This window comes from Falco naumanni, chromosome 1 (assembly GCF_017639655.2).
Source record: "Falco naumanni isolate bFalNau1 chromosome 1, bFalNau1.pat, whole genome shotgun sequence".
NCBI lineage: Eukaryota > Metazoa > Chordata > Aves > Falconiformes > Falconidae > Falco > Falco naumanni.
Genome location: NC_054054.1, coordinates 50,693,673 through 50,721,319, shown reverse-complemented (window position 1 = coordinate 50,721,319; position 27,647 = coordinate 50,693,673). Strand labels below are relative to the sequence as shown.

The 27,647-nt window shown below is 38.6% G+C and overlaps 1 protein-coding gene across 5 annotated transcripts in view; it reads left to right on the top strand.

Moving 5' to 3' along the window:
- The window catches only part of TBC1D14 (TBC1 domain family member 14), a 70,445-nt gene that overhangs the window by 37,244 nt on the left and 5,554 nt on the right, over positions 1-27,647 (top strand). For all 5 annotated transcript variants that reach the window (XM_040593481.1, XM_040593479.1, XM_040593483.1 and 2 more), the window contains 10 exons: positions 2,812-2,930; positions 5,598-5,680; positions 7,804-7,921; positions 9,506-9,612; positions 10,516-10,596; positions 12,015-12,109; positions 13,146-13,217; positions 14,590-14,718; positions 18,216-18,325; positions 26,411-26,669. In XM_040593481.1, coding sequence (XP_040449415.1) covers positions 2,812-2,930; positions 5,598-5,680; positions 7,804-7,921; positions 9,506-9,612; positions 10,516-10,596; positions 12,015-12,109; positions 13,146-13,217; positions 14,590-14,718; positions 18,216-18,325; positions 26,411-26,669 — 1,173 coding nt within the window. The remainder of the gene's footprint in view (positions 1-2,811; positions 2,931-5,597; positions 5,681-7,803; positions 7,922-9,505; positions 9,613-10,515; positions 10,597-12,014; positions 12,110-13,145; positions 13,218-14,589; positions 14,719-18,215; positions 18,326-26,410; positions 26,670-27,647) is intronic.

Genomic DNA, 27,647 nt, shown 5'->3' with positions numbered 1-27,647 from the left:
GCTGAAATGCAGGGTGGGCTTTTGCTCCTTAAGAGGTTTGAATAACTACTAATGTGCCAGCACTGTAACTAGCCACCTGTATTCCAAAATAAAACATTCTTTAACCAAGAAATTCTTGGAAGAATGATACGCATAGTCCTGGTCTGGAAGACTTTGTGCTTAGGTGAATGAGATTTCCAAATTAATTCTTTTGTATGGAATAAAATCCCCATCACAGCCCAGTGTATACAGTTTTTCTTACCTTCCAAAAGCAATTTTGCTGTGCATTTGGCTATGAAAGAAGACCCTGAAAATAATTTTTATAAGCCAAAACTAAGCAGCTTTTCTGGAATTTCTACTGTAATAAGCATTGGGTGCGTGTGTTTTAATATCAAGTTCTGTGATGCTTTAGAGAGATTGAATATAAGATGATTTCTGCATATTAGTAGCTTCCTTTGTATGCTGGATGGTCTTTCGCTAGTAGCATCTCAAAGGAGTAAAAATGTTAGATTTAGGGACAAGGTTCATCTTGTCTGTGGAAGCAGTAATGGAGGTTAATGTTTGACTGTGTTCATTTGTAAAAAACAACTAATAAAAAAATCTGGCTCCTAATAGAAATTGGGAGAAAGAATAGCCATTTACTTTATTCCTGTCAGCACAGTGGATGTACTCTGCATTTGATGGTGCAGCTGAAGCATGTTATGATGGTGCACTCATACACTGGTCACTGTCGGCTGCTTGCAAGGAGTTGCTAATGTAAAAATAATGTCTTAGCTTTATGAATCTGCTCTCGATCACAATACATTTTTTAAGGATATTTATTTGCTCATTTTCTCTCCAAAGGTTTGGTTTTCTGTGAACAGCTTTGTCAGCATGAGCACTATCCCTTTACTAAACAAACCTAAGTACTATTCAGTAATTTAAATACGTTTTTCTTGGTTCTTTTCCTTGTTTTCAAACTGAGGTCATGCAGTCATATTAACTGGTATTAATGAGCCTGACATTCCAAATTCATGACAATATTTCCCGTCACAGCAATGCAGGCATCATAGGATTGATTGTTGAGGTAGTGCCAAGTTAACAAACAAGGAAAAAGAGGGATTTGCTGTGTCTTGAGAGCTTCACAGGTCTGCACCCATGAGTCCCACAGAAGTAGCTTGAACTAGAATTGGATTGTATAGCAGAGAGTAGAAGACTATGGCTGTGTTGCTCTGCATTCGTGTGGTTTTCATCCATCCTTTTTTTTTTTTAAGGTGGGGCTGGAGGAGAAGCAAGTGGTAGAGATCCCGTTTTAGTTTCTGAATAATCCAGGCTGTTCTGATGGTGTTGGGAAGGTTGTGTCTATTGCCCATTTCTTGTAATTGACAGGTTTGGTTGAAAGAAAGGAATTGGTACCACTTGAGGAGCTGTTTGTGCTAATGGGGATAAAGTCCATGGCTGGAACACTGTTCATAGTGCTCATTTATAGTTGTCTTTTATTTTAATAGAAATGGTATAAACATGCTACACGTGAAAGCAGGTGGTTTCTGGAAGTGGCAAAATTCGTTATGAAGTTGAATGTAGAAGTATCTGTAGTATGTTTTTTGTTTTTCTAGGACTCTTTGACTGTGTTTGTGTATCCCTAATATCTGAATACTTAATGTTTGCTATAGTACTTCAAGCATTGGAGTAGATGGGAGTTGTGTAAAGGTTGTTTTATCCCATTAGGTCACTGGTTTTGGGACATTTTCTTCCAGAACAATGTTTGAGGGGGAATATTAGCATGGTACATGTAATGCCAGGCCATCTAATGTAGATCATAGTGATACAGTAATTAAGGGTGGAAGGACCTCTGAGGGGCTAACTCCCCTTTCAGAGCAGAGGCTACCTAGACCAGGTTCCCAGGGCTCATCCACCTGAGTTTTGAATGCCCTCAAGGTCTGAGGTTCTACCACATCTCAGAAAACTTGTTCCCAGCATTTGACTACCCTCCTAGTGATTTTTTTTTTTCTTTTTTCTCTGAGACCTGAATTCCCCTTACAGCGTTTTGTGCCTGTTGTCTTCACATTCTTTATGCAAATGCCTCAGAGATTTCTACTCAGCCTTCACCATCTTGTTACTGCTGTCTACCAAAGATCCCTATGAAGCCTTCTCCTCTGCAGGCTGAATGAGCCCAGTTCTCTGAGCCTCTCTTCATATGTCACTTGCTCCAGACCCCAGTCATCTTGGTGACTCTTTGCTAGTCTTGCTTCGGTGTGTCAGTGTCCATATTATAAACATAAGTTAATACACTATACTCTGTAACGATTTAGGATTGTTGTACTTCAAGCCATCCTAACAAGTGTGAGGCTTCTGTGTAATTATGATTTGAACTTTTTTTTTTTTTTTACCATTGTTAAACTGTTGCATCTGAAAATAGCTTGGGTAGGAGAAATCTTACAATGAGATTTTAAGGCAAGGAGCTTGTGGTTGTTTTTGGCTTCCATTTCAAAACCACGTACATCAAAACAAAAATATTTTAAATAGATTTTATTTTATGTCAGATAGTATGTGCTGTTTGTGATCTCCTTATTAGCAGTACTTTGTAAAAGCAGGTTGTCAGTCAGAGGAACTTAAGGTGTTTCTACAAATAGCAGGAATGGAAAAAAACATCAAAACTCACTCCTGAACGTAAATTTTAACACTGTTTTCAATTCTGAGGATGCTCTAGTTGAAAAGCTTTAAAGACACTGCTGTTGGCCAGAGATGTGAAAGCATTATCTTGATGACTTTTGTGGATCCTTTTTAAATTCTTATGTGCATCATCTTGGTGTTCTCCACTCTTGCAACTTGCCCTGTCTTTTTCTTCTCCAGGAATATGAAGAAAAAACTGGACGAGCTCACAGACCACTCTCCCCTAAACAGAATGTGAGGAAGAATCTTGATTTTGAGCCGCTCTCCACTACAGCACTTATTTTAGAGGACAGACCAGCGTAAGTTTGGGGAGGTACCACAGTGCGGGTCTCCTTAGAATTTGGCTAGCAAAGCTTTTCTTACTGTGTATTTGATTACTGTAGCTTAAACAGATGATTTAAAATTTTAAGTAGGATTTTTTTTTTTCAGGCTAGTGAATATGAAAGTGGGATAATTACGAGAAAAATTAAACAAAAGTAACCTTACTTTATAATAAAAGCAATGGCTTTGCGTGAAAGGAGGTAACTAGGAGGGCAGAGCTGTAGGTTCTGACTGATTCTCTCTTCTAAACGCAAACAAGGGGTTTTTATTTTCCCTGAGAGAACATAAGCATAAAAATTAAGCTGGTATATGCTAAAGAAACTGAGAAGCAAGGATATGGTGTCCTGGTTACACAGAGAAAGACCACACCTCCATAAATAATGAAACAATATAGTGATTGTTCTGCAGTGGGTTCAGCATTGCATTTTAAAGATTGTCAAGTACTCAATAAGTTGTTTCATGCTTCTGGTACTGCAGGGAGATTCTTGCATATGCAGACTAACTCCATAATGATTTACTGGCAGCTGCCTTACTGTTGTTTGCTCCTGAATGATGCAAATTTGGTCATGTTTAGTCAGTTTATGAATGGTACCCAGCTTTATGGGCATAGTGTCTCCATTTTTAATATAGCAGTGCATTGGTGTAAAGAACTGACATAACATAGATCTATGTTTTCATCAACAAACCTGTATGAAGAATGCTCATATCAAAGTGGTTTAGTTGTAGGGTTATTTAAGACACTTTACGGCTTGACTGGTAGACTGTATGACAAGACTTCCTGGGACATCTAGAGCAATGTTAAGAGTCATTATTTGTTATAGCAGCTTTTATCATGTACAGCTGGAAACAATACATACTAGATTATTTATTGTATTTAAAACCTTTTGGCTAAAATTCATTCTTGTGAGATAGTCTGAGAAGTACAGTGCTCAGATAGATTGAATTAGTGATATGATACAGGATAACATTCAGGTTTTGCTTTCTTTTGTACTGTTAGATAGAGGGACTTCTAGCAGAAAAGGTATTTTTAAGATTCTAGACAATTGAATCATAATTTCTCTTGTCTAGCAGGGAAAACTGCTCTGGATATCAATGCTGTGCTCTGATAACTCTTTCTAAAGAATCTTTTTTTAGCTGTTTACTTAGAGTTTACACAAATTATTTTAAGATTTTTAAAAAAATAATTTTTGATCGGCTATGATGCAAAGATTTAAGACTTCAGAAAAAAAATGCAGTAAGATTTTTTTTTCTAAAACGGCTGCTCTTGATTTTGTGCTCACTTTTGGATTTAGGTGATACTTTCTGGGAAAAATCAGTAAATATTCCATAGTCTTTCTAGTTTTAACTGGAAAAAGCGTTAGTTGAATCGTAATAGTTGCTAAACATAATCTCACATGTATGGTGATGCTGTTAAGAGATAGGACAAATAATTTAAGTGGTGGAATTTAAGTTAGCAGAATGTGCGTTGTTTCATCTGGTTTTCCTTCCCAAACTTCCCTGACACCATTTCTAAAGACTTGGATTAAAAAAGATGCTGGTCAATTTACATAAATGAAACTTGAAAAAGAGTAGGTTGTACTGTGTGATTGACAAAGACACTAATGTGAAAATCCACTTTCCTTGTTCTTGTAACAGTCCTGGGGTTTAAAAATATTCATAGGCTTGTATCATGGCTATGCATACTTGACAGATAATATGATTATGTAAACAGTAAAGCGTACTGCTGTTAATGGTGACTGTGTTGGAGACTAGCAGCTGCCTTATGTGTGACACCTTACAGAAATGTGAAAGTGCATTTTTGCCCATCTTTTTTGTTAACCAAAGATACAAACTGCCCTAGGAACACAGTACAGTGTTCTACAATACTGAAGAACAAATTACTTAGTCATTGCCTGTTCTAATGTTTTGGTGATCCTGTAGTTGTGTGAGATACATAGTGGTTATGTTCATTATGAATATGGTTAGCTTAAAGTTAATGTGGTCTGACATATGAGCATGTGTATTTGCATGGCAGAGATGTTACCAGTCCAGGCCTTAAACACAAATCAAAATGGCTGTGTTGGTAGTGATAACGGAAGAATATAGAGGATGAACCTGGTGCCACTTGTTGCTGTAGGAGTGAGGGGGAGGAGTTAAGCCTTTGAAATAGAAGTGGGGTCTCAGAGAGCAGAGGGGGAAAAGGAAGCTGGTGTAGTGAGTCATTATTGCATGTGTAAAGAAAATTGTGGATGTAATTCTTAAACAAGGTTCACAGTAAGAGAGTAGTCTTGCAGCTTATCTGTAGAGATCAGTTTAAGTCAAAACTACCAGCTTGGTATATACCAGTATATTCCCTTTATTTATGAAGATCAGCCTGTGGGTGCAGTTGGTTCTATAACGAAAATGCTGAGATTGCCAAACATAAGGAAATTACTCAGCATATTTTGTGTGTAAAAAAAGTTGTAGCTGGTCAGTGTTCTTCCCTTCTCCTCTGCTGACTCTGGCAAAAAAAAAAAATTCTTTCCAAGGATCTGTTGTTTTGTTCTTTGATCAAATATTTTGACAAGAAGCGGTATACGCTTTTCTTTTTGAAGTGTCTAGAATTTTCTTTAGACAGGCATGCCAACTTTAAATAACTGAGGAATTTATTTTTTATATATTTTAAGGAACCTTCCTGCAAAACCAGCAGAAGAAGCTCAGAAACACAGACAACAGTACGAAGAAATGGTGGTTCAAGCGAAAAAAAGAGGTGACGGAATTTCTTATCTTCAGAGAAGAAAAGTAAACTTAAGGGGTATTTCTAAACCTGATATGCACTTGTGTCAGTCTGTTGCTCTGTAATGTGAGGGATCTGTGCCTCCTCCCAAAGAAGAATCAATCCACAGAAGAGTGAGAGGAACAAAGGTAGTTTCATTAAAAAGACCCACCTCAAGCTGAAAAAACAGTTCTAGAGTCTAGCAGGAAGCAATTTTTAAGTTGTAATTCTTAAGTAACTGAGTGGCATCTGTTCGTGGGTTTAAATACTTACTAATATGCTGAATTACCAGTTACCAGTCAAATTAGTGAAGACTAGACTGAGACAACTACAGGATATTTGATAGTTTCATGTTGGGAGCAACCTGTTTGGGCTGTAGTACATAACTACATAATTTTCCACATAGGAAAATTTATATAGTTATGTTCATTTGGTAATCTGACTCCCACTTGAAATTCATAGTTTTCCCAAGGTTTTGCTCGTAATCTCATCTGACATTGTTCACAGAAGTGTCTCAGGAACACTGTACTGTGCATGTTGGTTAGAGCTGACAGCAGTGGTTTTCTTCTGGTAATATTTTTGACCATCTGGGGTTTCTAATTAAAACCAAGCATTGCAATAATAGGAAATTTGGGCTTACAGGAGTTATGTGCCCGCTGAGAGCTGCTGGAAATACTGGAATTTTTCCCAGGTGGCCAGACCTCTGAGCCTATATGAAACAGTGGAAAAGTGATATGAACACAGGACTTGCTTGCTCTCTGCAGCTGACTTATTAATAAAAGTATCCTCTTGTGGTTTTAAACATCATACACCTACCAGTGAAGTTCTAACTTCATATGACTTCTGTGTTAGTATATCCACTTAAAGTGTGGTAGTCTGAAAGAGTTTCTCTGATCTTTCTTTGCATGTAAGGTAGGTGGTTTGGGAGAAATGGGATCGTGCTTAGGTTAGGCAATGGGTCAGGTCTTTGTGCTGTCTTCACTGGACAGGAGTATGTTATTCTGTCCAGATAAACACCCTGCCAACCCATTTTCCCAGAAGCCACTCAGATGAACAGCTTTGCAGAGTCATGTATTGTGTAGAGGTCAGGAAATCAAAAGAGTGTAAACACCATCCTTTTGTTCAGATAAAAACTCAAAGCCTGCATTTAGGCAGGCTTACAAAGAGCTCATAGCAAAGCTGAAAATATTATTAGGCAGTTGATACGGTTCTGCTCAGGCGCAGCTTCTGTTCAGTTTTGAAGTGGACCCATCAGATTGTAAATGTTCATTCTGAAGACTTTGTTCATGATACTGCTGTTCTTCAGTTAGTTTTCCTTGCCAGGTCAGTACCTTCCCACATTGTAGACAGTGTGAGTGTGCATGCACATGTCACGTATTTGCACTCTGCTGCTATAAAGAATGTCTGCTTGCATTTGTTAAATTGTACATGTAACAAATTTGCTGGTGGAAAAACCAGTAGTTGATGATGCCAGAAGAAATACTGAGTGATAATGCAAAAATGAAAAATGTGTTTAAATGAAACATCAAAAAAGTAGTCTTTTTAATGAGCTGAAGATTTCCTGTGTGTGTGTGTGTATATATATTTATGATGTATGACATTTAGATTAACCATAGGCTAAGTATCATAAAAAATGTGGCTGTTGCCTTTTTAAGTATTGTCAGGAAATCACAACACTTAAGAGTGGGGGAAAAAATATCAAAATTTATATTATTTTATCCTGTATTTTTGAGTCTGCCATAAAAAAAGGGGTGGGCTTTATTAGGAAGTACTTCTGACCTGCGCTGCGAGGTGGGGCTGCTGGCTGTCAGAGATGGTAGTTCAGAGTTACTACTGTGGTTAGACTTGAAGGGTCAAAGGAGCCATATATTATCCAACTCCCTTTGTTCTATCCATCAAAGATAAGCCTTATGTGTAGTTCCACTTCGTTCTTTATTCACATTTGGCATCACTGCTTAGCTTGCTGTATGTCTGGGAAATTTTCAGAATTTGAACAGTCCACTGTACTTTTAAGTGAACACAGCGTGCTTTTCCATGCCTGTGTAGCCATGACTAGCTAACTCTGAATATTTGGTTTCTGATTTTATTAATGTAAAAAGGAAACTGCTTTTCTGCAGAGCTTAAAGAAGCCCAGAAGAGGAAGAGACAACTGGAAGAACGCTGTAAACTGGAGGACAGCATCGGCAATGCTGTTTTAACTTGGAACAATGAAATCTTGCCCAACTGGGAAACTATGTAAGACAGTATGTTATACTGAGTTTTAATTAAAATTGCTGAGTCGGTATCCTGAAGAGAAGTTACAAAGTTAGCAAGTATAATTTTAAATTATTGTCTTGGAAGCTTTTGTTTGAAAGTCAGTTTTGAACAGTTACAAAGAAAATGAGGAACATGCATTTCGTTATTTCTGGAATGGTGGCTGGAGGTGATGGGAGTTCTGATTCTTATTATTTGTCTTTAATGGAGGTTCAGGATTCTCAGAAACTATGAAATGCTGAGAAGTGATCTGTGGTAGAGGACATAAAAGCAGAAAGTGTAATCCTTGAATACATTGTGTTTATCAGAAATGAGTTTCCCTTGACTACCTGATCTGTTGATGTTATAATATCAGATGTAGATTGAACTAGATGCATGGTATTGTGAAGCCTTTTTAATTACACAGTGGTATACCTGCTGGGATAATCAAGTGATGGAAAAAAGTAGTAGCGAATAAGTTATTTAAAAAAAAAATGCTAAAAGATTTCTTGCAGAGACACAGCACAGACAATTGGGGGAAGCTGCCTTCACTGTCTAGTTTTTCATGGACTTTGGCTAGTCATCCTAAAAAAAACCAGCCCTGACCCCACCCCTGCCCTGAATATAACCACCACCATAACAACATAAACCAGCCTCCACAGCACTCAGTTGCAGTTTGTGTAATCATGGAATTCAGTTGTCCTGAGAATATGTGTTAAAACTATGGACAGAATTTGTTGAGAATGCATTTCTGGACAACTGAGGAATAAAAGTATAAGGAAATTGTGGATTTAATGTTTCTCCTACATCTGTTACCACTGCTGTAAAATTAAAGATACCTTTTTTCTGTATTGTTTTATAAATCTAGAAGTTCCCCAGTGTGTTCACTATTTTATGTTTTAGTTCAGATTCTGCATTTAGATAACTTTTAGACAAATGGATCGTTGTGGGTTTTGACACTACCACAAACTTTCATTGGTGTTTAGGTGGTGTTCTCTTCCTCCTTCTGGGCTCTCAGATTGCTGAACATCAGCTGCAGCCATTTCAAAGCCTGTGTTCTTTTAAAATGTCTTTCATGCTTCCACCTAAAAGTTATTTCTTGTTAAATCTTCATGCTTTTTCTGGAGTATTAGAGTTGTAAAGCTAGGTGGGGAAACTGCATGTGTCATTCACACAACAGGGTGATGACAGAGGGGAGAGGGTAGACTTACGTTAACCTGGTTTTGTATTTTATCTTTGTGGAGATCTCCAGCCTTTAGCGTAGGCAGTGGCATAGATAGAGATTTTCTTTTCATTTGTTTATGTCTGTCCTCTACAATTTTTACCGGTCAAGTGTGGTTGCAGTTTACAGACGCTGCGATGGCAGTGCTTCTATCAAAACAAGCCATTAACTTGAAAGGAAGTAAGCTTTCCTTTACAGTTCAAAGCACAATAGCGCTAAAGAACGGGTATGTGCAAATTATGTTTGACTTCTTGGCCTGTTGATAATCATTTGGTTTGGATCCATTCAGCAGTGATAGGAGGACATACTTGCAATTCAGCTGGCAATGAAATATTTCTTAGAATAGTCTGTTTTACCTTAAACAGGTGTTGTTCCCGTAAAGTTCGAGAGCTGTGGTGGCAGGGCATTCCACCAAGTGTGAGAGGCAGAGTCTGGAGCCTGGCAATTGGCAACGAGTTAAATATCACCCATGGTGAGACTGGTTTTTTGTCTTTATTGTCTTACAAAAAGAAATAATTAGGGGACAGTCTTGTATATATTATGGTATATCAGAACCTGAGGTACGGGTGTAAGGAGATACTATCTAGTTACACTTTTTTGTTGGTACTTTTTGTGTTTTGTTCAAAAAATACAGTGCCTTTTAATCTTGTAGCTGCTCTAGAGCTGCTGCTCTGAATTGTTTCTGATTATTGTCACTGTGTCTTGCTTTGATGTTGGATGGAAATGGTCAGAGTTAGTGAGTCTTTGAAACTTAAAATTGTTAATTTTGTAATGCCTGTGAGTATGCATGTAGTGTGCTTTCTTTGATTTAGAGCAAGATGTTAGGTTTGTGAAAGATTAAAAGACCTCTGGGAAAATTTGTAATTTTGTTTATGTGTGTGTTTGTGAAAACAGAAATAGTGTGCTACTTCAGAGCACAGAAAAATGCAGCTCTGAAAGACTAACATGTTTTTAATTCCAATTAATGGAATTGTGGTAGACAGCCTGTATTCCTGCTGTATTGTGCTGCTTTTCTGTGCTTGGATGGCTTACCTTGGGTGTAGTTCTTACATGGAATTTGCTAGACTTATCCCAGTCATGCATCCAGACTATAATTTTGAACATCAGTGCTCTGTAAGAAAAGTAAATGCTTGAACATGAAATGCAACTTGTGCTTAGGTTGTCTTTCCTTTCCACTTAGTATTAAGTTACAGGTCAGTGGCACAAGTCTTTTAGAATCATAACCTACTGAGAAATTCCAACTACTGTGTCAGCGTTACTGTTAACTTGTAATGACTAGGGCAGCACTGCTCGTGTGGTAGGTAGGTAGTACCCAACAGTGGACATAAGCATATACAAATAGTGGACTTGGTTTTCTCCGTTCTTCTTTTTCCAGAACTGTATGATATTTGCTTGGCTCGTGCCAAAGAGAAATGGCGATCACTTAGCACAGGAGGTACTGAAGTAGAATATGAAGGTATGCTTTTTGTGACTGATTTAGCCTGTGTTACAGAATAAGAGATTTTGTAAAATTGTTCCTTAAAATCAAATCACAGATTTTTAAACAAAAAACCCCAGCTATAAAGATGTGTCTGGTAGTAAAAAGAAAACATTGTGGAAGCAAGAAACAGTTGTATTCTTTTTTCTCAGTGAAACTCTGGTCTCTTATAAAACATGCTTGTTCATTTTTCTTCATAAACTATCTCTACGTGCAGTTCTTATTTGATGCAAATTTGTAGGAAAACTAGGAAAGTTTGGGGATTACAGTTTGAATTGCAACACTAAGACTTTGCTGCATCTGTAGTTTTGGAATTGAAACTCAAATTATAGCAGAAAATTGCATTTTAGTCCCTTATTGTAGCTTTGAGCCCATCTCTTGGGTGTGTTTCAGAGACTAGCAATTTAATTTTGCCGACGAAGTGGTTTGAGTTTTACTAATTGATTGGGAGAGTTGTCTGTTTCTGAGAGTGTTTAAAACTACATGCAGATGTTTGAAATTGCCTTTGGTAAGTAATTATGCTGAGCAGGAAGAGGAGAACATAGATACCGGCAGTTATCAACAGTAAAATATTTCTGATTGGAAATCCCCTACTTTGTTCTCTTAAGATGGTCTGCATCTTAAGTAAGATGGTATCTAGTACATTTCCAGCTTCCTCTTGCACTTTATTATCTGGAGTATAGATGCTCATGTGATTGGTGTAAGCATTGGCAGTGACAACTCTTGGTTTTCGATTGCTCAATAAGCAGCAGTAGGTAATTCCCAACTATACTTACCAGAACAGACAAAATACAAATAAAACTTTTTGATATTAGAAAGAAAACTAATGGTTTAGAAATCTACTTTGTATGAGATATTTCAGTTATGGAGAGTGTGTTGCAGTGTCCATGATCTTAAACAACATTACATATAAAGAGGCAATAAACATGATTTTGGAAGGAGAGCTGACAGTAAAGATAGGTGGGATCCACCACATGCTGCTGCTTCAGGACTTCTCTCCCACTGCAACCTTTCCAGAGGCAGCTACTTTAGGAGCCTCTGGGAAGGCTTGTTGAGGATGAGGGATCACAGGTTAACAGGCTTGTGTCTGTCTAATGATTTGTCAGCAGATACCAGTAAAGTCCCTGGCCTGCCTTGCCCTGCATCTTTCCCTGCATTGCTTCAAAACGTATTGAGGGCAACGTGCACTGTAGGGTTGCCGTGGGTCAGAACATACTTGCTTCTTAGTCTCTTTGCTGAATTCAGGAAATTGTCCTGTCTATACCTTTATTCCCTAGCATTCACATTGAAATAAATGAACTGTGTGAAAGCCAACACTTCCGGGGAGCGGGAAAAAAGGGAAAAAACAGAGTGTACATTGTTCCATGTGATAAATGCAGTAACTTTGGCTTTTGTAGACGCTGGATTTTCTGCAGCTGACAGAGAAGCAAGCTTGGAGTTAATAAAACTGGATATCTCAAGAACGTTTCCTAATCTCTGTATATTCCAGCAAGTAAGCAACGTTAAACTTTTGTCTTGACTTCTCAGAGAAATTAAGTTTTACATAATCTTGCCTTTCCCTTCACTAAAATAGCCCATTGAGTTCAAATCTGAAGGAGTAGGCATCTTGAGAGTAAAAAGTTCCTAAAGGTTTTGGAAGACTATAGACAGTCTAGGAAAGAGTAACCTTAAGGTATTATACGTTTGGAAGAGGCAAAAAAAAAATCTGTTGCCTAATCGTCATGATTCATCTCGCCCAGTTCATGCTGCTTTGTCTGAAGTGATGCAGGTATTTCCAAGCCAGTGCATCAACACTGCCGGGTTGCAAATCCGTGGTAACTGAGAGAGCACAGCTCATGCCAGGTCTGGTGGCCTTTTTTTGGTTTGATGCAAGACCAATTTAACTTGTATGTCTTTGTTGAGCTTTAACAACTTACTTTAATCAGATATCTTGACTTCCCATACACAAATTTCAGCAGCCCTGTAAAAAGTTTAGCTTGTGATAAATCAGTGGTTTTGGGTGGAAAACTTTTTCCTTTGGAAATTCTCAGTCAGTCACAGTACTCAGTGTAAGATACGGCAGCTGTTAATAGTCAGCAATGTGAAATTCTTGAGAGAGCATGTCATTCTTGATCTGCTCTCTGTGTCTTACGGCATATTGTTGTTTTGACTATTTTCTTCATGGTTGAATTCTGTCTCTAGTCTAATAGACAAGTCGTTCTCATTAAGTGTTCTGCTTTCTTGGCACTATTGTCAAAGTGCTGCTAAGCTGTAAGGAATCTCTTGGGCTTGCATTCCTCTTCTTTAAGGATTTAATATGTAATCTATGTATTGGATGAACTGTATGCATTTGTAGTAAATGTGGTGTGGAGGGCTGTTTCATGATTTTAAAGCCAAAATTATTTTGAAAGACTTGGGGCTGTTCAAAGCTGCATAGGGAAAGAATGTGTCCTTCGTCAGAAGTAATAGATACTGTGTGTAGCACTGAAGGGCTTTTAATATTTGTTGTATATACTCTGATGTGTTGTCTTGTTTTTGTTTAATTACAGGGTGGTCCTTACCATGACACGTTGCACAGTATTTTAGGAGCCTATACTTGTTACAGACCTGATGTAGGCTATGTAAGTGAAGAATTATTTTTTTTCAGGGGTGGGGAGGGAGAACTAGGGGAAAGGAGGATTGTGTTAATCAGTCCCTTGTAGATCAGTATTAAATGATTCTGTGAAAACTTGTGGGGTTTCTGTGTCTTTTCTTTTATTCCAGTACGGGCTTGGGAAGTGTACGTAATGGTTCTGTTGCTAGATTTAAGCGTTTTAACAGGTTAAGTAATTGCAAAACTCAAAAGTATGTACTCCGGAAAATGAAGTCAGAAGAGAAGATGTAGTTAGATTTGTTCTTTGAAGTATGTACTGTTCTTAATGGCAGTCTTACTAAGAGTCTTCTGTGGAGTATCTTACTCTTCTTGATAATGCATTTCTGTGCCTTTAGCATTGTGAGATTCTGGGACAGTCTTTAAAGCAATGCTCATTGAGGCTGCATGAGCTTCCTCAAAGTTTTTGAAGTAGCGATTATGAGAGGACTAAGCGGATTTCAGATACTTGGTTTAGTCTTTTTTTCTAAGAGCAGGGATATATATATAGGAGCTTATTCTTTATTTGGGAGAAGTTGTTTTAGAGAAGGTAAATGTAGAAAGATAATGTTCCTATTCTGTGAGAAGCTTGCAATGCTTGGCAAAAACTGCTGAACGTGACTGCTGGGAAACTAGAAAAAGGACAGATCAGGTGGTGTGCTTCATTTGGCATGGAACCTCTTGTATTGGGAGGGAGCTTGTTCCTCAGGTTTGCAGGAAGGACAGCCACACCTTGGTCCCTGTGACTCTACAATGGCAGCCTTATATCCTCTTGAGTGAGCGAGCTTTGTCGAGCTTCAGCATTGATTCCATAGCATACTTTGTAGAAAAATGCAACAACATCATGAGTTTATGGTAAATGAAACACAAGCTTAATCTTAAAATGGTACTGCTTCTCAAATGAGTCATTGCAGTTGTCTGTAACTGCTGGTAATTGGTTGAAAAAGGAAAGAACAGGCCTAGACTTTCTAGTGTCGTAGTGCAGCTTTCCACAGGTAAGGGTATATATGACCCATCCCTAGGAGAAGAAGGTTTACTTAGATTAATTCTTTTTTTTTTTTTTTTTTTTTTTTTTTTTAAGAATAAGCTGTTTCTTTATTCTGCATATTCAAAAGTGCTGTCATCCTAGCCTTAGGAGTTTTACTTAGTCTTGAAAGGAGGCAGCATGGGATTTTTTAGCTTCCACACTCTGAACGTGTAATACCGCAGTCACATGGGTTTAAAAAATCATGTGTTTCTGAACGTTCTGCAAAATTCAGCAGCTCAGCAAGTGCATTGAACAGTAGTGATTATGAGGAAAAATGAGGCAGTATTCTTGGAAAAATGCAGTTATTGCTGAATGGTAATGCTTCTCCGTTCCTCAGGTGCAGGGCATGTCATTCATAGCAGCAGTGTTGATCTTGAACTTGGATACTGCAGATGCCTTCATTGCTTTTTCTAACCTGTTAAATAAACCCTGTCAGATGGCGTTTTTCCGTGTGGACCATGGCCTTGTAAGTATGCAAGAAAACTGTAATTGACATGTAGATATGTGTAAGGAAGGTTTAAAAAAAAGTAAAAATGAGCTCAGTAGCTTGAAAAATAAATCAGAATTTATTTTAAAGCAACACACTTAATAAATACCCCACACACATACATACACGCATACTCCCTTAAAACACAAACCAATCCAAAAGCCACGCACTAACCTTTCTGAACAGGCAGGTGAATGAAATTATTCAGCTGCTATTTTATGCTTAGAGAATAGTTATGAGAATATTATCGTAGGTGTTTTTCAAATTGAGCTCTGTAGTTGAAAGGTGAAAACACCTCAGTATTAGAAGTGTCTTGAAGGTGCTTTTTATCCCAAATGAAGAGTGCTAAAAATAAACTGTTGCAGGGGAAACCGGGCTCCTCATATCTTATTGTAGCAGCTGTGTTTGAAAAAAGGAGCCTGGGGTAATCAGATGAGCAGACCCCTCTAATTTTCAGTGGGAGGTGGTTGCCTAATTCTTTCTGGAATCTCTAAAATTCCTTATTAGCATGTACATTGGGCTATTTGTATACCATGGCAAAATAAGACACATCTCCTGAAATGTGTTTTTAATTTTCTTTAAAATTATTTTTTTGTAAAATGTATGGCATTCTGTATTTCTTTATCACTTATTTACCATTTAACACTATGGAAGTAGGATCTGCTTCTCAGGAGTTCAGATGGAAGAAATAAAGCAAGGGAATGGATGACATCAACAACAATCACTTCTTAAACAGTAGGACACTAGGGATTCTATTTCCTGCTGGAAAAGCAGTATGTAATTCCCTGTTGCAGCCCCTGAATCTCCTCAGTTGTAGATGGCCATGAGAAGACGCACCACAGTGCAGGCAACATTGCTAGAGACATATCGGTCATCTCCATTACTGTACTTGGAAAAAGATGACAAGAGCCCATCTTCTTGGCTCAGCCCCAACATAAGAAGGACATGGACCTGTTGGAGTGAGTCCAGAGGAGGGCCACAAAGATGATCAGAGGCCTGGAGCACCTCTCCTCTGAAGACGGGCTGAGAGAGTTGGGGCTGTTCAGCCTGGAGAAGAAAAGCCTCTGGGGAGCCCTTACAGCAGCCTGCCAGTGCCTAAAGGTGGCCTGCAAGAGAGCTGGAGAGGGACTGTTTACAAGGGCATGTAAAGGGGTAATGGCTTTAAGCTGAAAGAGGGTAGATTTAGATTAGATAATAGGAAGAAATTCTTTTCTGTGGGGCTGGTGAGGCACTGGCACAGGTTGCCCAGAGCAGCTGTGGATGCCCCACCCCTGGCAGTGTTCAAGGCCAGGCTGGATGGGGCTTGGAGCAACCTGGTCTAGTGGAAGGTGTCCCTGCCCATGGCAGGGGGCTTGCAACTAGGTGATCTTGAAGGTCCCTTCCAGCCCAAACAGTTCTGTGATTCAGTGTGCAAATAGGGTTCATGTGAAGATGATTTTGGAGTTAAATTTGCTAGAACCAAATAGGGGTATTTTTTTAGCTGAAACAATGGGGGTTTTGATGTGCTCTTGGATAGTACTGTTTATTTCTACTAGCCTAGCTAAATAGAGGCTACGTGGTAAATGAATGCTTACAGAAGAGTAGAAACAGTGATACATGATATAATATTAGCATACTGTGAAATTGAAAAGCCATGATTAACACCACAGGGAAAAATTTGTACCTAATAATTCAAGCAGAGTAGTGACACAGGAAGCCAAAATTGTCTCACTTGGCTTAATATACTGATCTGCTGTCTACCCTCATCTTTTTCTGTCAGTTTTACTGCTTAAAAACCAAATACTGATTTGTCTTAATATACAATTAAAAAAATAAACCCAGTTTAAGTTAGTTGTGGAGATTATAGTAATTTATACTGATTTATCTTGACTTTTTTTGTTGGTTACAGTTTTATTAAACTAGAGGGGGTTTTTTAATTGCTACTAAGTAAATGTCTTGCTGAATGTTGATTAGATCAAGATAAATACCTTAACAGTTACTGCTTTTCTCATAGAGCTGCCTGCATTACTATCAACAGATGTGATTGTAGCTGTTATGTGTAAGGTTCCTTCTCTGAAGTACTTTTGAAACACTTCAGTAAACACTCTTATGTGGTGCTAGCATGCAAACAGATAATTTTTGAAGTAAGACTGTTGCATTACTTGCTGCCTTCTGCCTACTTGCAGATCTTCTATGATGCTTAGATTTCATGCACCTAAAAATCCATATTGGGAAGCTGTTTCACTTGCACAATTCTCTAGGGTTCCTAGATTTCAGATGTCATGTTTGCCATGAAGCTGTTTCTCAGTAACTGGCAGTTCAGAGATTCTGCGTTACTTTGTAAGGTTATTTCTGTAGCATGCACCCACCTCTGGCTTTTAAGCCTTACCCTCTTAGCTCACTACCAGGCTCCATTTTTTTATTTGCTACTGTTAATGAAGGTAGTCCACCATCTGTAACTTCATTCAGATGAAACACACAAAATTTCTGTAAGGATATTAAAATAACTGGGAAACAAATCTGCCATCCTTTAAAAGGATTTCGGACAAAAGGCTCCTCTTTTCCCTTTACTGTCATGGTGTTATGGGGAGAAGCATGCTGATACAACTCATGCTTTGAAGAAATCACAGCCATTCTTTACGGCTTACATTGGGATACTGTAGTTAAAATTACTGAATCAGTCAAGGACTTGCTTAACTTTACACCCTGTAGTATCAAGAGGACAGGCTAGGAGGGAGCTATAAAGCCTTTTGTTTTTACCTCCTAGTTGGATTGGAAGATTTTCTTTTTCCATGCCCTCTGTTATGAAATTTGACCTAAATACTCAAATTTTAAAATAACATGTTAGTCATCATGTGAAAAGCAGTACAACTCAGGGGCTACGGTATCATATGGAAATTACAATCTGTTTCTCTTGCGTAGGTGCTTTGTCCTGATCTTTGGCTTTTCTGTGCAAACTTCATCTTTCCCTCTTTGTAATAAAATGCTTATTATTTCATGTTAAAATGTATGGTATAGAAGAAGCTTTGGTATTAGAATGTGACTTAGAACTGGAGCCAACTGGAATCTTCATTCTTGCTGTGGACTATTAAATTATTTTTTTGTATTCCGTTTTATAATCCATTGGGGCTTGGATTTTACTCAGTATGATATTAAATGACTGCCACGAGCATAAAGCACCATTCTGTTATCATAATTACTTTGCGAAATCAGCAAATAACTTCTCTGCTGCTGGTATGTCTCTTTCCAAAGGAAGCTGGCAAAGACCCAAAACAATAATTACATTGTTTAGTATGAGAACGGTATATAGAGTGTATCTTAAACTCTTTGTGCTTGCAGATTCTGTCTTTCATGTAAATGTTTAGCTCTTCACGATAACGTGTAATCCATATGATCCTGTTTGTGAAGAGTATTAATCCAACAGATGATAATACATTTGAGCCTATTAATAATACAGCTAACTTGTTTTTTTTTTCTCCCCATTATATTTTTCCCAGATGTTGACTTACTTTGCTGCGTTTGAGGTATTCTTTGAAGAAAATCTGCCAAAGTTATTTGCTCACTTCAAAAAAAATAACTTGACTCCAGATATCTATCTCATTGATTGGTAAGACATTGAAAGTATAATTACTAATGTGCATACTAGTGTATAGCTCCATGTCAGTATTCATGACAAGCTGGAGTGCTCTGGTTTAGTGTTCTGTTAAGATAAAGGCTTTATCTTTTGTTCAGTACTTCAGTTGTCAATCCAAATAGCTCCCACATACTTCTGTGATGTCTAACATTTGCCTAACTTTTATTATTGTACTTGTGTTGGGTTTTGAAGCTTATTTTGAAATACAGCTGTATAGCAGTGTTTATCCATATTTAGTGCATATTTGGAATCATCTTCTGAGAAAATATTTTTCTACTGATGGGCAGGTGTGTCCCAGGGGTGTATATACAGAAAGTATTGCTAGTCATACATTTGAAATTTGTAGTTTGTCGCACCTGCACAGAACAGGAAGAGAGTAGTTAAAACGTTTGTCATACAATAATAAGCTAAAAGCTACAGAAAAAACCACCTCGGCTTTTGCCAGGATGAACTTTTGGGCAGTATCTCACTCATGTTAGGTGGTCCCAGATCCTGTTCAGAGGATCCCAGTACAAGTTGTTTAAAAACTGATCTTGACACAGTCCGATGGAATAGCTAGAGGGCATTAGCATGTTTTTAATTACTAGACCTATTCCACTTAGCAGACAGTCTTCGTATTAGGTGAAACTGCCTTCGTTTTTAGTTCTAGTATAATTAGAACCTTTTTCCCTAGAGACAAAAAAAGACAAGGATCTTCTTTGTACTTCTGCCAAATTTCACTGTGATATGAGGCACTCCAAATTGAGTGTTGCATTTGTGCCTGTCAGGCTTTGGTTCGGAGCAGCTAAAATGTTTCTTCTCTGTAAGCAAGACTTTGTTGTCACTTTTGGGATGATACAGAATCTTGTTTGTGAAAAATTGTTTTGCCCTTAAATTGTTGGCAGCTTCTCCTGTTCCTAGGTATCTGACTAAAAAGATTAAAATCCCAGTAGTAACAGCATTCAGTTTGTGCCCATTGGCTTTTGTTCTTTCAGTGCATGCAGCTGAGAAGAGTCTGGCTCTGTCTTCTTTATGCCCCCTCCCTGCCCCGTCAAGTATTTTTACATGTGCGGGTGTGAGCCGTCTCTTCTCACAGCTAAACAGTACCAGCTTTCCCAGCCTCTCCCTGGGTATCAAGTGCTCCAAGCCTTTAATTATATTCATGGCAAGCTGGACTTGCTCCAGTATATCTATGTCTCTCTTGTACTGGGAAGCCCAGAGCTGGCTCACCAGTGCTGGGTAGATGGATGACCTGCCTTGGCCTGCTGGCAGTGATGTTCCTAATGCAGCCCAGGAGTTTGTGGATGTTCATTGCTGCGAAGGCACAGTGGTGGCTTACATTCAAGTTGTTGTCCACCAGGACCTCCATTTCCTTTTCTGCAAAGCTGCTTTGCAACCTGTTGGTTTCTCACATGTACGGGTGCCTGGGCTTACTTCCTACCTAGATGCAGGACTTGGCATTTCCCTTTGTTGAACTTTGAGATTCATGTCAGCTCATTTCTCCGGTGTCTCAAGGTCCCTATGGAGTGGTGTATCAGCCGCTCCTCCCAGTTTTGTATCACCTGCTAACTTGCTGACAGTACAGTCTTGACCCATCATCTAGATCCTTAATGAAGACATTAGAAAATATTGGTTGAGTATCAAACCCTGGAGTAATCTGCCAGTGGATTGGCTTGAAGCTGTATTTCATGCCACTAATGACAACCTTCTGAGCTTGGCAGTTCCAGCCAGTTTTCACTCCACCTCACTGTCCATTTATCTGGTCCAAACTTTGTCAGTTCATCAACAAGGATTTCATGGGATACAGTATTGAAAACCGTGCTAACATCAAGATGAAACACATCCATTGCTCTCCCCTCATCCACCAAGCCAGTCATCTAGAAGTTGGTCTGACTTTTTGTCTTTGCTTTAGTTCCTTGATTTTCATGTGCCTCTTGTGCAGAGGGTAGTGTAACATGGGCTTTGTTTGACTTGGCTTTTACACTGGGATTAAATTTTAATGCAACATGAGTAGGGAAATGAGGGGCTATGTGATGATAGGTGCATTTCTCCTGACATTTGATGGGAGAAATACAATCGGAAGGGTTTTTATGACTGAAGGCTGCAAATACTAAACTGAACTGCATTTATGCACAGAGCAGGAAGATGCTATTAAAAATACTGGAACGGGATAGAAGGAAAGGAATAGAGCAGGGGCTGGTATGTTCAATGATAAGAGGAAAGGCGTTGAAATTATATTGCCTCAGAAAGTGTGAAAAGTACGTGTGTGAAGGAAGCAATTCAATAAAAAGGATATCAGAATAGGAAGACTGTAAACATGCTGGAGAATTGCTAGATAGACAACATTAAAATAATCAGGTTATCTTTTTAATAGATTACTAGTTTAATATGATGTTATCATAAATAAGGTGATTTTCTTTATGTAGGAGTGACTAAACCCGAGTGTCTTCCTGGTGCAGGCATGTTAGTATCACTCTGTTGTCTAACTTTGAACTTTACATTGTAAAGAAGAAACCTTGAGGAGCACCACCAGAAACTGGACATCTAGAAGTAACCTATTCTGACTAACTGTTGAAGGTTTACGTTCCCCTCAGCAGTTGTGCTTCGATAGACTAGTCTTTATTGTATTTTCATGAGTGAACATTCCTGTGATCAGTTGTTCTCTTTACCCCAACCTGGCCGGCGGGAAATGACTGACTTATGAACAAAGAACTGAGGTGCTGAAGTCTGTGGGTGTGGGCCACGTCAGGCTCCCCTTTGATTGCTTCTGTGGGTGTTGTTAAGAGCACTTGAAAGAAACTTCTGTCAGGAGTGTGAATTGGTGCTTTTTGCGGTGTGGATGGTGCTTCTCAAGGTCTTTGTACCAATGGACTGACAACCCTTAGCATTTCTTGCTGACTAACTGCATCCATATAAAGCTGTTTATTTTAATCCCAGGGACAATTTACTGTGTTCCTCCCCATCCCTAGAGAGCCACAACAGTATGGTCTTGCACGGGAATGTAGGCTAGTTGAGGTAGTCCTGCCCAACCCTATATTAAACTTTGTTCAACCTTGTCTTGAGCTGGACAGCTTGTCCCACTCTGTCTTTAATTTTGTTAGACAGTGGACTTGGTATTTAACTGTGTAAGATTTAGGTATAATATTTAAATATGTACGTGTGTATGTGCATGTGTTTGTAAGTATATGCATACATCTGTGTGTGTGCATGTGTGCTTTCTACTTGAAAATACTTTGACCCTGTAGGAAGCAGATTTAGATGATTTGGTTTTTTAAATGATCAGTGGCAACTTAGCAAATTGGACTTTGTATGTGCTGTTCATTGATTGCTTCCAGGAAATAATACAGAAAAGATGTAAGGAAAAAAGTCAGGTGGGTCTGTGATCTCACAAGTGAGTAACTATTAAAGTTAAGGACTTTGGAAACATTGTTTATAAGGTTGCCTTTGGCTTATGGCTGACGGTGAGTTTGCTGTAGTACAGATACTGCTCCATTAAAAACAGAACTGTTTCCGGAAAGGTGAGAATGAGGTTTCAGTGTGTTTGAAGTCAGGGAGGAATATGGTACGGCGTTGCTCTAAATAGACTGACCTTTTGGTTGTCGGTAGAAATCTCTATGAAACAGCCTTGCTCCAACAGCATTACTTTCATTTAAATGTGCATTTGTTCTGAGCTCCAAAGGGATGCCTGCTGCTATTGTGGTGGCTGGCATGGTTACTGTGCAGGCATGTGTGCAGTAAATCTCAGTTGGTGGCACCCTGGGAGGGCTCCGGTAGCCAGTGCTGCACTGCCCAGTTGCTGGGAAACCCTCCTGCTCCTGCTGCAGTTACATGAAATCAACTCTCCTTTGTCCTGCTTCTGGTAACCCGTGCAGCAGGGAATGGCAGTAAAATTGGTATGCTTAAATCATTTTTGAAGGAATACGTTCCAAGAAAAAAGAAATGCTGTGCGTATAGATGGGCCCAGCTATGCAGCTGGTGCAGTGCTGCTTGGAGGGGGCTAGTAGAACACTCAGGGAGGGGAGCCCCTCTGCCAGTTCAGTTCTACCACTGCCTTCTGTCATGGGAATACGCCAAGGATTTAAGAATTTAATTAAAAGATACAAAGGCATGATTATCAGTGGATACCTGCCAGAAGTAAGGCATCTCTTTTTAAAGGACCCATGTGCTTCAAGCACAAGCTCCAACTGCTAAATCTCATGGAAAGAATTCAAAAGCTAGGTAGGTTTTTACTTATTTTGAAGAGTATAAAGGGAATTAAGTGTGAGAGCACTGTAGAGAGCAACATGCAGTCAGGTTCACAAAGAATAGAGGGGAAATAGTGGGTCTGAATAGCCCAGTTTTGGCCTCTTGGTGCTGTCAGCTGATGTACCACAGGCTCTTGTGAGCAGAGCAGAATGTGAATTTGCAAAGGACACATGCGGTCTATTTATGGCCTGCTGCTGCTATACAAACATCTCTTTATCCCCACTCAGAAAAATGATTTTGACAGTAATTATAGCCAAGGGCTTTGTTTGTACTGATGGATTGATCAGTGGTTCTTTAGCATTACGTTGACTCTGATTGTACTCCATAAATATTAACTTTCTGTTGACACCGTTCGTTTGTTGTGATAAATGTCCGAGACACTTTGTGGGGATGTTTGTGCTGGGCACTTCCAGTGAAGCATTTATAAGCTTGCTGTCTTTTACATTACGAAAAACATAGTCCATGTCATGCCAGTAACTCTCCACCCCCCTAAAAAATGAAGCTTAAGATGATGCTTTAAAATGCGTGCTTCCTTGTCAAAGCAAAAATGGGCTGTAATTCTGTCCAGAGATTTCTGGTGGCATCCTGTTTTTTTCAGGAGTTGTTACTGGACTCTGGAAGATCCGTCTTCAGCCCAGTTTACAGTGTTCGTGTCCTTACGTTGCTGTAGGTTAGGGTGGAATCGAGTGAAATACTGCACTGCTGTGTAGTACTCCTAGGTGAGAGAGCGGGGCTTTTTGGGTGTTGTGGCTGGTTGGAAATTGTTCAGAAACTCGCACAGGATTTGTATTATATTGACATATCTTACCACGCAGTCAGATTTGCTGAGTGCTGTCACAGTCAGTATTGTATAGGACATAATATTTTAAGTTTTTCTTAAGAAAGAACAGAGTAAACACTTCCACTTTTTTTTTCTAGCTGTAAAGACTTTAAAATTTTAAAAATGTATATAATAAACTGTTACCGACAAGTTCTTTTTGGCAACTCTAAAGGTGCTAATGAGAACAAGAGATGCTGCTGTACAATAAAGTAATGGATGAACACTTAGAAAGATGCAGTCTTTGTCTCAGAGCAGATGTAGTTGAAATTGATACAAAATGTAACAACAAAAATTTAGTACCAGGGTGAAGGAGGAAGATCCATGAATAAGTTTAAAAGGTGAATTAGTTCATCAGTTTCCACAACTGAACTCAGAAGTTGCAGAAATATTTTTGTGCTGTTACAGACATGGGAAAAGAATGTGTTGTGCAAGAATATGGAAGGTCTGATTTGCATCAGTGTTGCGTGTGAGTTGTCAGTCCATAATCTGGCATACCTGTCTTTATCGCTGTTGCTAATGATATCTTACGAAGACTTTTTAATTAAAAAAGAAAGAGGAAAAAAAAAAAGAAGGAACAAAGGAAAAAAAAACCACAGAGCTTATGATTATCATGGTAACACAGTACTTAGCTTTCTTGTTAATGTTATGGTCATATGCTTTTCCTGTGAGAAGCAAACCAGCCAGGATGTCATGCATTTACCTCTAAGTACACTTACATCATGAGCAGGGCTGGGAGGAGCAGGAGCATCTGGTGCTTGGGGTGCGGTGGTTTGGGGGTTTTTTTCTCTCTTCCAAACAGATAGCAGCCAGTAGCCTGCATTTTGCTCTGACACTGAACATCTCTGTGTTAGTCAGCTGTGTTGTGTGCAGCTGGGACTTCCAGTGGGTGGACAGAAAATCATTCTGTAGATCATGCGCAAGTGGTGTGCTAGAGCTGCTGGGAGCTGCTGCTGTAACTGTTCAAGTCTAGCAGCTGCTTTATTACTATAATAAATTTCAGCTGGGTTTACATCAGACCAGTAGCTCAGATGTCTAATAAAAAAATGTCTTTCAGTAGAAAATGTTTGAAGGAAGCAGATGCTGTATCCGTTCTTAGCAATAATGATTCCTACTCTTGTTTCATTGCTTATTCAAGGGGACTCAGTCTGTGGTTTAGGGCTTGATGCATTTAATTCCATGCTGGTATTAATGAAAGTTAACTGCCTTGTGAATTTCCTGCAAATTGCATTTCCAAATTACAAAGAGCTCAATGTCAAATACCTGATTTGATTATGACAGCTTTTCTGGTGCAAGTAAATTCTCCTACAAAAGGTAGTGTTCTAATAAATAGTTCTGACTATTTCTTCAGACAGTTCATTTTCTGCATAGCTGCAGATACAATACACGTGGGTTATTCAGGTTATATCTGAATCATGACAGAATAATAGCTTTTGTGAATAAAGGGAGATCAAAAAAATGGGCATTGTTACTTACCTTTAACCAGGATGAGTTTCTGGCTGAGTGTTTGCCTGCTACTTGGTGACCAGGAAGGGACTCAGTTGAATTGCTTCCTATTGCACTGTTCTTTTTAAATGGAAAAAGCTGTTGCTGTTTCCTGTGCGCGTGTGTTGTAGACAAAAAGTTTCAATTCTGCTGTGTAGGTATTCTGTGGCAAGATATTTTTATATGGCATGTGGCTGTACAAAAATGTTCAAAGAGTATACAAAGTCTGCAATGTGTGATCAGCCAATAACCCAAAGGAGGGGCTTGTTATACTGTTCTTATGCATTCATGTATGAATGTAAAATGCATATTTGAACAATACCGGTTTTTTTCATTGCAGACTCTTACCTCTTACGTGCTTATTTTTATACTTTAGCTTTTTGGAGAACAGAATTTAAACAGTTTCCAATTAATTGTTTAAAAAACATTGCAATGAGATGTAAAAATAGAAAAAAGTGAAATCCTAAGGGTCCTAAACCTGCAATTTACTTGTCGCCTGAATTTGTGTAGATGTTTTAGTTTCTGTCTTGCTACTTGTAAAATGAATATATTTTCCTAAAGTGTGCTGATTCACAGAGAAGCTGGATATTTGATGACACGTCATTCAAATAATCTTATATAGAAAAAACTAGATACTTCAGAAAACTTTTGATACTAGAATTTGCTGTGAAAAGACATTAATTCATATTCTATGCCTATATGTGTGTGTGTGTTTGTGTGTGTGTGTATATATATATGTTCCATTGTATTTTTTAATGTAAACCTGAATTTCCTACAAAAAGAATGGGAGGAGATAGGAGGGATTCTTAAAGAACTACTGTTCAATTCAGCAACTTGGACAGAAATTTCGTGTTAAAGGATGTGGAAAGATTTCATTTAAATTTGAGGCTTTGCTGACATCTGCTGGAGGAACAATTATTTGCAGTTTTATGGAGATCTTTTATGCAGTGCATATATGGAGAAATCTATAAATTATGAAGGAAAAAAATCAATGTAACTCTTTTCCATTTTATACTGTGATGTGATTCCAGGAAACTTAATTCTCTTCACTTGCTGTTAGGTTGTTGTTAGTGGCAATGGAAACCTGTCTGCCTTGTAACAGTGTTGTATAGAGGGAGGAAGGAGCATCTTCGTGTTCCTGGCAGCAAGGCTGTCAGCATTTTGGTGAAGGAAGAAATGTACTCTTGGCAGTTAATGAAAATACAGTTTTAGCAACTGGGAGGATGTTCGTGTTTCTGCTGTTACCTTTGTTACCTTTCTTACCTAATTGATGTTACCAATCCAAGAAAATTGAACTTTGAGACCGAGATTCATAGCAAGATGCCTTAATGGCTGTACAGTTTTATATTGTTTCATGTATTGGTACGTGGCAACTAGCAGAATTAATTTTGAAATAAAAAAGGAATATTCAGTTATAAATCTTTGCGAAGCCTCAAACTTACTGATGATCGATCTGTGTACTTCTGTGAGTGTCTAAGACATTTTTCTTGTCCAGTAACTCTGAAATTTTACTTTTTTTTTTCTTTTTTCAGGATATTCACATTGTACAGCAAATCTTTGCCACTAGACTTGGCATGTCGTGTCTGGGATGTGTTCTGCCGTGATGGAGAAGAATTCTTATTCCGTACAGCCCTGGGAATATTAAAACTTTTTGAAGATATTTTGACCAAAATGGACTTCATTCATATAGCCCAGTTTTTAACAAAGCTACCAGAGGACTTGCCTTCAGAAGAATTCTTCACATCTATTGCTGCCATTCAGATGCAAAGTAGAAACAAAAAGTGGGCTCAGGTAAAGAGGATGTTAATCTTTGGTAATAGATTATTGTACTGTACTTATAAAAATGGGGTTTGGCAACACCTTGAGGAACATTTGAGCAGAGCTAGTGTTTTACAGGTAGGTAGGACTATGTAGCTCACTCCATGCTTTTAGTATACGTTTGGGTGAGTGGATTCCCTGAGTTTACTCTCCACTGGAAAGGGAGAGCTCAGTCAACATTCAGAATTGAAATGTTGAGTGGATCTGCGTGTTGATGAAGTAAAGTATCATACAGCTGTTTAAATTTATTAATTGCAAAGGCTGCTGGCAACATTACAACTCAGTATTTAAAAGCAGAAATTCACTGTTTGGGAGATGACGGCAGTTTGTCAGGACACATTATCATGTGTCATCAAGTCATCGTCTTAATATGAGGATCTATCTTGCCTAATTTTGGGCTTTACAGAAGCGACAGTAGCTCTGACTTCTTTATTGGAATTTAGCACTGAAGCCTTTTTCAGAAATTATCCCATTAATGTAATTTCAACTAAATTCCAGTTTAAACAAAAAAGATGGAAGTGTGTCATCTGAATGTGGAAAATCATGAAGTGGCTGTAACAGCCATTCATGCCAGAGAGTTAAGTCAGATGTACTTCATAACATTTGGAGTGGAAACACCTTTTTTTTGTTTTTCTTTCTCCAAAGCAGTAATACAGCGTGCTTCATGAGTCATGCTGTAATAGAGCTCTGCCCGTTTTATCCGCATTCTTTTCTGCAGTGGAACTGAAAGGTGATAGTAAATGTAGTGGTAGTGGCAATTTAGCTGCAAATGAGAGTTTATGGTTCTTTTCTGGAGTAATAGTCTTGCCTGTAGATATCAGGGACTACTAGTTTGCTATTTGAGATGAGAATTTCTAACCTTCACAGTAGGAGTAGATTGTAGTAGCCTTCTGAGCCTTTTCTTGTGTATAAGGGGGAACACAGCCTGTGCTGCCCAGCTCAGAGCAGCAC